General features: G+C 32.6%; 2 protein-coding genes across 2 annotated transcripts; both read left to right on the forward strand.

The window, feature by feature from the left end:
• Positions 1-4939: 4939 nt before the first annotated feature.
• LOC130974594 (uncharacterized) lies at positions 4940-6007 on the forward strand. The gene has a single exon (XM_057899463.1). The coding sequence runs from the start codon at positions 4940-4942 to the stop codon at positions 6005-6007; it is 1068 nt and encodes a 355-aa protein (XP_057755446.1).
• Positions 6008-7826: 1819 nt separating this feature from the next.
• On the forward strand, positions 7827-8650 carry LOC130974595 (uncharacterized). The gene is made up of 2 exons (XM_057899464.1): positions 7827-8183; positions 8279-8650. Exons 1-2 carry the CDS (start codon positions 7827-7829, stop codon positions 8648-8650), a joined length of 729 nt encoding a protein of 242 aa, XP_057755447.1.
• Positions 8651-10517: the final 1867 nt, after the last annotated feature.

A 10517-nucleotide genomic window follows, 5' to 3' on the forward strand; every position in this document is an offset into this window, starting at 1 on the left:
GGGGTTTTGGGGGTGTAGGGTGAGTTGTGATTGGTTGGCTTGGAGGTGGATTAAAATAATATTAAAATATCTCTGGTGTATAACTACTAAAATTAGGTGTATCGGAACACTTGCAAAAACATCTCTAAAAATTATTTTCTGAGCTACTAGCATAAATGACACTAGTAACATATTTATTATGAGAATAAAACATGAATAATGAGGCCTTAGCATTGCTAAAGTCATCAGAGAGTGCTGGTGCTAAGCTGCACCAGTAAACCGTAAATCCGGTTAAATCGATTTTCTGTTTTTAACTAGAACTGACCAGGTAACCTTATAATATCATTCAAGAAACTTTTATTACTAATATAATGATAATATTACCCTATTATCTCTCTTCTCTCATGAATCGAGTCCAGTTCGTCAAACTGAGACTATCTACGAAAAACCAGATCAAAACTCCTAACCGATACGGTTCAAAAACTATGTTCTTCGTGTCCGCATTATCGAGCTTGCCTTGGAAAAGATTCTAGCTTAAGGAGGACATAATGACAATGAGGATTGAGGTACTTGATAATATATCAGAGCTGCTCCCTTTACTGATCCTCCGGAGTTCTCCGTACTTTCAGAAAAGATCTCGCGTACTCTAAAATCAGGGTTGTTACAAAAGGCGGTTGTACCGGCTCAACTGCGTTGCTCACGTAGCTGGAACCATCAATGAAGAGATAAGTGTCTTTATTTTTTTTTCAATTGAATGATATTGTATATTTTATTTAATCTTAACTTAAGGTTTTGAAAATTAAAATTTGAAATTAAAAGTTTTAGATGATAAATTTGTAATTTTAAAACCTAGGTAGTTTACGTCTTGAAACATAAATTATAGTTTGGTAATGTCAGTGTTAGAAATTAATCAGATGTTCTTTATTTTTGAATATGCAGCCAACCCGATGTATTTATAGCGTTCGTAGGCAACAGAATATGCCGTTACATGATAGGATCATACCTTATTTGGAGAGGATCGAGTTGTACCACCTGACTAGGCTGAACGCGCATTGGTTCTGGACTTCTGGTTGGATGAGCCTCTGGTCAGCGCATTTATTGAGAGGTGGTGGCATGAGACCCATACTTTCCATATACCGTTCGGAGAGTGTACTATCACGTGTGACATATCAGACGGGACTGCCCGTGAATGGCCAGCCTGTTTTTGGGTGCATGACTGACTTCCTCCTGCACATCGAGGGGGCCAGACCGGCGTGAGAGTAGTTCCAAAAATTATTTGGTGAGCCTCCGCCACCGGATAAGAGAAAGTTATACATGGTCCACTTCACATGGTTCCATGAGAGATTCAGGGTGTTATCGACTGATGCTTCCGAGGAGACCGTACGCATATATGCACGTGCATATATTATGATGCTTTTGTCGACACATCTATTCATGGACAAGAGTAGTAATCGAGTCCACCTTCGATAGTTGCCATTTGTGGCGAGACTTGACAACATAGGCAGCTATATATGGGGCGCAGCCGCGTTGGCATGACTGTATTGATGCATGTGTAGGGTAGCAAACAAAAACGTCACCAACTTGGCCGAGCCTCTACAGTTGCTACAGTCATGGCATTAGATCGACTGGGTGATCGAGATGTAAGTCATTTATTTTTGTTTTCAATATTTTATTAGTTCTTCTCCTACTTATTTGTATACATTGTTACAATGCTGACTAGTCTTCTCACTATCAGATTGTGTAGGAGTCTTATAATTCGCTAGACGTATTTGCAGTAGTAAATCGAATTAAGTTAAATCGATTTACTACTAAAACGGTTAATTTGAATTAGGTCAATTCAATTTATATAGATATGTGTATGAGACTTTGATTAACAATTTTTATTTTGGGACATTCATAAAATATGGGAGATAATTTAGTTTAATTATGTATTTTGTCCTAAATATAATTACTTAAACTTCATTACTTTATTTTTCAAGCTTTTATAAGATGAATTTACTTTTCATAAACAATGTAAAAATTTACATAAACAACAAAATCATATATATTATTATATCAACCAAATAATTAATTCTTAAATTTACTATTTAAAACACTATTTAAATGCATAAATATATTTGATTTATGATTGTGTAAAATTTTTACTCTCAAAGTATATTAAAATTAATTTTTTATAAAATTATTTAATTATAGTACTTAAAAAGATAAATTATATATAATAGTAATTAGTAGAGAAAATTTAATCAGATAATTCTAAAACATAATAAAATATACTATGTGTATGTAAAATATTAATTATTATATATTTGTATAAATATATTAATTATTTAATTTATATATATTTTATATTTTAATATATATATATTATACTATATTTTTGTGTTATATAAATATAGGAAAAATTTTAAAAGTATTGAAAATATTGATATTTCAATTATTTTAACCGTTAATTTTAATTAATATATATTATATATATTTTTTATAATTCAAATCAACGCTTAAAACAACTAGAATATCGATATTTTTCGATACACTTAAAACTCTTCCTCTAACATAGTTGAAAAATAATACAATGTGAATGCATATTAAGCAAGTGGTTTATTCCACCATAGCTTACAATCACGGGTCATAATCATATATTCACATTCACATGTTTATATATTTATCAAACTCCTCCATCACAAAATTACCCTAAAATAGGACTAGTACTAGTACATGTCAGATGTCACAGTCAAAAGAATACTTAAATATACGTAGCTACCAGTCTGTCAAACAGAATTGTACCGCGTTATTAACACAAGACTAGCCGAATCCGATGGAAAAAAAATAAAAATCAATCTCCATCCTAGAATATGTGACTGTAAACCCAAAGCTTGTTTCACCCACTAAACTTTTCACCTTTAGGTTCATCGTTATCCCTTTGGCCATTGCACTAATAAGACAACTATAGAAACTGTGCCATTGTACCGGAAAAGAGTTATTAATTGCTACTAGTTACTAATTGATACTACTATGCAATTTTTTTATGGAAAATTTTTTTTAGCTAATATTTTTAATTATTAATTTAATTTTTTTAATCTAATAATTAAATAATATATTTTTAATTTATATTTTTAAATATTATTAACTAATTATTAATAAAAAATAATAAATTTTACTAATTTTTTAGTATTTTTTATTTTACAAAATATGTAAATTATCAAAATATTTTTTAAAAATTTATATCATTTAAAAAATATTTTTAAAAAATATAAACATTAAATAAATTCTAAAAACATAACAATAATCAGCTTATATATAGACACATATTCTCAAACAGATTTTACATATCACATTTTGTTACCATTTTTAAGTATAATTAAAAAATCATTTTCATTCTTAAAACTATGTGATTTTACAAAAAAAAAGATTTACAAGTTTTTTTTTGAATGATTCAAAATATTTTTAAGAAAAAAAAATTAGAGATCAAAATTCATTCTTTTTTTCATATTCTTTCGAAATAGCTAGTTATTCAAATATTTAAAAAAATTAATTAAATACGTAAATTATTTATAAATATAAAAATTATTTATTATTTATAAAAAAAATAATATTTTTTATTATTTTTATCATATTTTAAAAATCTTTCAAAAATTTATAAATTATTTATATAGTTTAAAATTTTTTTTTAGTGATAGAAATTTTTAAATACCATTTTAATAGTACTCTAGCAATTTTTTTTTTTTGTTTCCCATGATATCTCTTAATCCGACAGATAAGACTAATGGTCAAAGACTAATCTATAACTTTATTTAAGAGTTTGTTATTGGCTTGCTGCATGTACAAAGTAGAATTTAAATTTCTAACACTTGTTTAAAGTTTAAACAGACTTATAAGTTAACTTTTAGACAAATCCAACTTAATTAGTATCCTACTAAATTAAAAAAAAACTTGAAACATTGCTTGATTTGGAAGACAATAATTTCCTAATTCATAAATCAAATACACTAAGATAATATTTTTTTGTGACTACCAAGATAATACTTTTGGTCCTTAAACTGACACAACTTAATTTAGTCTAAAAAATTTTAATTGTCTCTATTTATTTTTTAAATTTTGTGAATATAATTTATACTAATTTTAAAATAATTTTTGACGCCCAAATAAGTTAAATGCCATATTTAATTCCGTAAAATATCATTTTAATTTTGACACTCAAATAATCTAAAAACTATTTGTTAAATTTTTTTTTCAAAACAAATAATACAGTACCATTTTTTAGCTATTCAAATACTAAAACTAATATTGTATCCTTTTACAAATTCTAAGGTATTGTTTGATTGTCTATATTAATATTTTATTAAAATTTGTGAATTAAAAATTATTTTAAAAACTAATATAAATTATATTTATAAAATTTAAAAATTAAATAAAAATAATTAAAATTAAATTTATTGACAAAATTATGGATAAATTGAGTATTAACTTTAATCCTGCAAGAGAGGTTCCATTCCATTAAAATTTAGAACCACGTAGATATATAACTTCGATAACTTGATTCATAACTTCGATAACTTGATTCAGTCCTTCGTTCAGCGGTGAATATTCTTGAGAACCAAAAAAGAAGTCTCATTCGGTTAGTCCAAAAAAATTGAACATCTTCAACAACCTTGCTTCAATTCACAGTTTCACTTCTCACATAAACACACAAATAAACAAACAGCATGCACGCGCTTTAACCTTCAATCGAAACACACTCCCACTCGATCATTTCTCTCCCTCACGCTTTTCTCATTCTTTTCCCTCCCCCTCTCTCTCCGCGGAACCCGCTTCCTTGTCTCAAATTCCTATTTCCTCTATTATTCTCTTCTTCTTCTTCTTCTTATAACACAAAAAAATATGAAATAAAATGTTCCATTCCTAACCCACACTCTCTTCCAAACTCAAACGATCCCTCTTTTATATTTTTGGGAACAAAACGATGCCGTTTCCGTGGAAAAAGAAGAAGAGTCCGGTTACCCGAATTTCTCGAATCGTCGCCGATTTTCACTCGCCAAAACGCGGCTCCTCCCTTGTCGTTCAGACCGGTTTCCCTACCTCCCTCATCGATCTCTTCGTCAAGAACCGGAGCCGCTTCGCCCGAACCAAGAAACGGGCTCCACCCGAACAAATCTCCGATCCACGGCCGCCACCTCCCTCTCCGGCCGTCACACCTCCGCCTTCGCCACCTATCCTCCCCCCACAAGCGGAGTCCCCGCGGCCAGACGCCGCAATCCAAGAAGAAATCAAGGCGGCGGCGGACGGTGGTACTGGAGCGGGTGAGGTAATAGAATTCGGGTCGGGGAATAGAGTTGCGGCGGGTGTTGCGGTGAGGTGGTCACTCGTGGTGGTTGTGGTTCTGATTGCGTGCGTTGAGAGATTAACGGTTGGGATTACAGTTTCTTCTTTGGCGCTTCTATTTCTGGAGTACGCGGCGAAACGCACCGTTTCGTGTGCTTGGTTCCAAAAAAAGAATAAGAAAGAAGAGGAAGTAGTGTGTGAGGTGGCAAATTTTAAGCGGGAGTTCTCCGAATTGAGGTCCGGTTGTGATGAAATTGAATCTGTGGAGACATTTGGGCCTGATTTGGGCCTTGTCGGTAAAGGTGGGAGGAAGGGTAGAACTGGTAATTTGAAGATGAAGTCGATGATGGTGAAGAAGCTAATGCTGGAGAAGTTCCGTAGGTCTAAGAAAGAGAAGAAGATTGAGTCAGCGAGTGCGGTGGTGGAAGAAGAGAAGTTGGTGATGAGTTTTGATATTGAAGAGGAAGAAGATGATTGTGGTGGAAACACTGGTAAAGAATCATCGTCAATGGTAATTGAGGTGAAGGAAATTGGGGGTAGAATTGGGAATTCATCAGGTTACAGGATTCTAATAGTGATTGTACTTGTTGGGCTTCTTGTTGGTCGATTCGAGGCACTGATACTCATAATGTTATGGTGTTTGGTGGTGGCGATAGTTAAAAGTCTTTGGAAATCGAAGTCACAGAATATGAATGTGCCATGGCTATGAATCCATGGATGGTTTGTAATTTCAAATGTAAATAGATATATATAGATACTAATCACACTGAATACATTCTTTGTTTTTATGGACTAAAATTTTGTTCTTATGCAACTTGCAATCAAGATCTCTTGTCTAACTTTGTTTAATTATTTAGTACTTAGTAGGTAAGTTACACACTTCTTGAATATTTGCTACACAAATAAGTGTCCTTCATCCCCGGCTGAACGAGTTAATTTATGCGTTCACTGACTATTGTTTTATCAAATTTACCCCTTTTCTCTTTCTCTTTATAGGCTGCGAGCCTGTGACAAAATTGTAGGATAGATTCAAAGACAAATTCAGAGAGAGAGAGAGAGAGAGAGAGAGAGAGAATGGAATTTTGGGCAATATCCCCCAACTTAACCTAGTACACATGATATTATACCTAGATCGGCCGCCATGTTTTCCTGGGTTTAGTTTGGGACTACATATACTTCTAGAGGGAAAAATAATATATTCATAAAAAATTCGTGTTTAAGTTAATAAAATTTTTTGCGACATATATTAGGTATACTTATGTTACTTACTTTATTAGAGGGGATATCGTATCCTATATTTTGTTTCTCTTTTTTTTTTTTGAGTATATTTTGTTTCTCTTTAAAGTGATGATAAATATAATGTTTTAGTTTTAGAAATTTTATAGTTTTTTAGGGCAATTTTAAGATATAGTGCATTTACCTTTTCATGATAACTTTTAAGAGAATGGAAAACTTAATTTTAATTTATTATCATCAACAACCGGACCAATCATCAATTTTTATATAGTTATACAAGTCTCCTCTCCTCTATTATATATATTTGTATATCATTTAAATGTTTAACATTTTAACTAACTAAATTAAAGTAAACATAATGTGACCGTGAGACTAATGAATTATCGGTGTATTGTATATTTGCATTTTTGTTTGTTTCGAAGACATTTTCATTGCAGTCTGTCTTTTTCCATATTTATTTGTCAGATGAAACATCCAGAGACAGGGAAATATGGTTTGAACATCAATGTGTGGAAACATGAAACAATACACATATTTTTGTACATTTGGCAAAATATGGACGAGTTAGATTAGATCGGAATTAATGGGATGGGGGAAGATGCTGCTGCCGGCAATTTCACCAGCCAAATCTATCCTTTAATTTGTAAATCAAATTCATAAAATAAGTTTCTGAGAAATATTTTTTTTGGCAAGTAAATAACTTCATTTTCGGTGCATAGTGCGTACTATATTAATTCTTTTCATTATGAACGAAATATTGATATTAAAATTAATTTCATATATTTAAATAAAACATATTAGGAGGCCCACCTTTTTTTATCAATATTAGCCAACATTTAACACCATATTAGCAGGTATTTTGCTTTGTTTATTATGATTGTTATTTATTTACTTTAATTAGTTGGTTAGCCTTATTTTAAAAAGGATCATTTTTGTTAGGTTTTGTTAATGATTTATTAGTAGTTTAATGTATGTGTATATATTTTACATCTAAACTAATAAAGAAATAGTAGAAAATTCTTTTTTTCAGTACTAATTATGATTCTAACATGGTATCAGAAGAATTTCTCATACTTCTCTGCGTTTTTTTCTAATTCTCTTCTCTCTTTCTCGAATCTTCCTTTCCTCTTTTTCTATTTCTTCTCTTCTCCCTTCTCCAACTTCCAATTTTTTTTTGCAATGACTGCGATCGATGAAGTCGATCATTTTCTACTCCATTCCTCTGATCAACCGAACATTGCCTTGGTTACGCAAGTGCTCACCAGCAACAAGTATCCTCATGAAAGATATCGATGGAAATGACGCTTAATAACAAAAACAAGTTTGGATTCGTTGACGGCATGATTCCGCCACCTGAGGAAGGTGTGTCTCATCCTTCCAAGTTCTGCTGGCGTCGTCTAAACGACATCGTCAGCACCTGGATTCTCAACTCTGTTTCCAAGGAGATCGCATCGAGCTTGATCTTTGCTGGTTCTGCTCATGAGATTTGGACAGATCTAGGTCACCGATTTCAGCAAAAGAACGGTCCTCGAATCTATGAACTTCGAAAAGATTTAATCAATATGAAACAAGATTCTCTCTCTGTCTCTCAGTTTTTTACTAAGCTTGTGTGTGGGAGGAATTATGCCATTTTCGACCTTCATTACGCTGTAATTGTGGTGGTGCTCGTGAATTTTTAGCCCATGCTGACGAAGAATATATATTCTCGTATTCTTGATGGGATTGAATGATGTGTACCATCAAGTTCGGAATTCTGTTGATGAAGCCTTTGCCTAGCATCTCTGAAGTTTTCTCGCTAATCGTTCAAGAAGAGTGGCAACGAGGACTGACTTTTACTCCTCCAACAAGCAATGAGACGCAACTGAATTTTGCCGTGAAGAACACACAGTACAATTCCAAGATCCGGCAAGGGAAGAAAGATAAGCCGCTCTGTACTCACTGCAGTTTACTCGTCCACACCAGGGACAAATGCTACAAGTTACATGGTTATCCACCTAATTACAAGAAGCAAAGTCCAGCCACAATTCGAGTCAACCATGTGGACACAAGTGAGGACATTCCTCTTCAGCTCACTTCTCAACAGTATGAACAATTAATATCATTCTTCTTTGCATAAGTTCCATCCACAATGCCCCCTATTATCACTGTTGAAGCTTCAAGCGCAGAAGAAGGTAAACTCTTTTCTATTATTTTAATTTCTGCACTTGGAGTTAAATCTTGAATATTAAATTTTGGCGCTACTTGCCATGTAACATGTATTTTGGACAATTTCAAACCTTCAATTTGGTTTGCAAATAAGTTTGTGGTTTTTTCCTAATCATACTCACATACCTGTACTTGCTTCTGGTTCTATTTTCTTATCTTAAACTCTCATGTTTACTGAAGTTTTGTATGTGCCTTCATTCAAAATTAATCTGATTTCAGTGAATTTCTTGTTGCTAAAGCAGCATTTTTATATTCTTCTTTCTGATGTTGGTTTTGTGATTTAGGACTACCTGAACTTCAAGATGATTGGAAAAGGTGAATTAAAACATAGATTGTATGTTTACACACACACACCAGTTTCTGTGACTAAGGGTGTCTATGATAATAAACCAGCATGTAATAATGCCAATTGTGACAATACGTTAGCCATTTATGTTTCTTGTAATGTAATAAGTGTAAAATTATGGCATCATAGATTAGGCCACCCTTCTTTTCCTGTTTTGCAGCATTTGTCTTTGAATTGTAATTCTTCATGTTCTAATAAAAATTCACTGTATGACATATGTCTTTTGTCCAAGCAAAAACGGTTGCATTTTGTTTTCAACAATAATCAGGAGTCTGAATGCTTCTCATTGATATACTGCGACATTTGGGATCCTTATCAGGTTGCTACGCATTTGGGGGAGCGGTATTTTTTCACTTTAGTAGATCATCATAGCCAATATACCTAGATTTATTTGTTGAAAGCCAAATCTGATGCTGCTACCATCATTAAAGAATTTTTTACAATGGTTCTCACTCAGTTTGGTTGTGTAATTAAGAAGATTCGGTTTGACAATGCACATGAGTTGTCTCTTACTGATTTTCTAAAATCAAGAGGTTCTCTCCACCAATTCAGTTGTGTTTAGCGTCCACAATAAAATTCGGTGGTGGAACAGAAGCATCAATTCGGTGTCCCAATTTATTTTTGGGGTGAATGGGTTGCTACAACGATTTTTTTATCAATAGATCTCCCTCTTTTACTCTTGGCTGGAAGTCTCCTTACCAATTATTTTACAATAAGGTACCTGCATATGAAAATTTAAAGGTGTTCGGATGCCTTGTCTATGCTTCGACTTTACCTTCTTTTAGACACAAGTTCTCACCAAGAGTCATTCTAGCAGTATTCCTTGACTACCCGAGAGGTTACAAAGGGCACAAACTCTATGATCTCAAGAATAGAAAGTTTTTTATTTCAAGGGATGTGATTTTTCACGAATTGAATTTTTCCTTCAAGCTTGGCAGCACTTATTCCTTATCTGATCCTTTTGATGATCATGTCCTTCCTAAGTCACTTGAAATTTCTCTTAATACATATCAATTCATTGCTTCGACTACACCCGTTTCTATTGTGACACAGCCAATAGCTAAGACTCTACAACCATTGAGAAGAAGTCAAGACATCAACTTACCGATGTTTTAATAAAAGTTGTACAACCTACCTTATTTAAGAATTTGATTAACAAGCTGGGAATCATTAATATTTTTTCTCTAACTTGAGGATGAGTATTAGCAGATATTTTACTTTGCTTGTTATGATTGTTATTTATTTACTACAGTTAATTGGTTAGCCTTGTTTAGAGAGAAATCTTTTTTATTAGGTTTTGTTAGTAGTTTGTTAATTTGATATCTGTAGGTGTATGCGTATATATTTCACATCCAAGTTAATAAAGAAGTAGCGAAAATTATTTTTCAGTACCAATTCTGGTTATAACACACCACTTTATTTTTATATTATT

This window comes from Arachis stenosperma, chromosome 4, assembly GCF_014773155.1.
Source record: "Arachis stenosperma cultivar V10309 chromosome 4, arast.V10309.gnm1.PFL2, whole genome shotgun sequence".
Lineage (NCBI taxonomy): Eukaryota > Viridiplantae > Streptophyta > Magnoliopsida > Fabales > Fabaceae > Arachis > Arachis stenosperma.

Bases quoted from the DNA above. Each gene is read 5' to 3' on its own strand.
- LOC130974594 (XM_057899463.1), top strand. From the start codon at position 4,940: ATGCCGTTTCCGTGGAAAAAGAAGAAGAGTCCGGTTACCCGAATTTCT.
- LOC130974595 (XM_057899464.1), top strand. From the start codon at position 7,827: ATGGAAATGACGCTTAATAACAAAAACAAGTTTGGATTCGTTGACGGC. The intron at 8,184-8,278 runs GTAATTGTGGTG...TGTACCATCAAG, and splicing joins TTTTCGACCTTCATTACGCT to TTCGGAATTCTGTTGATGAA.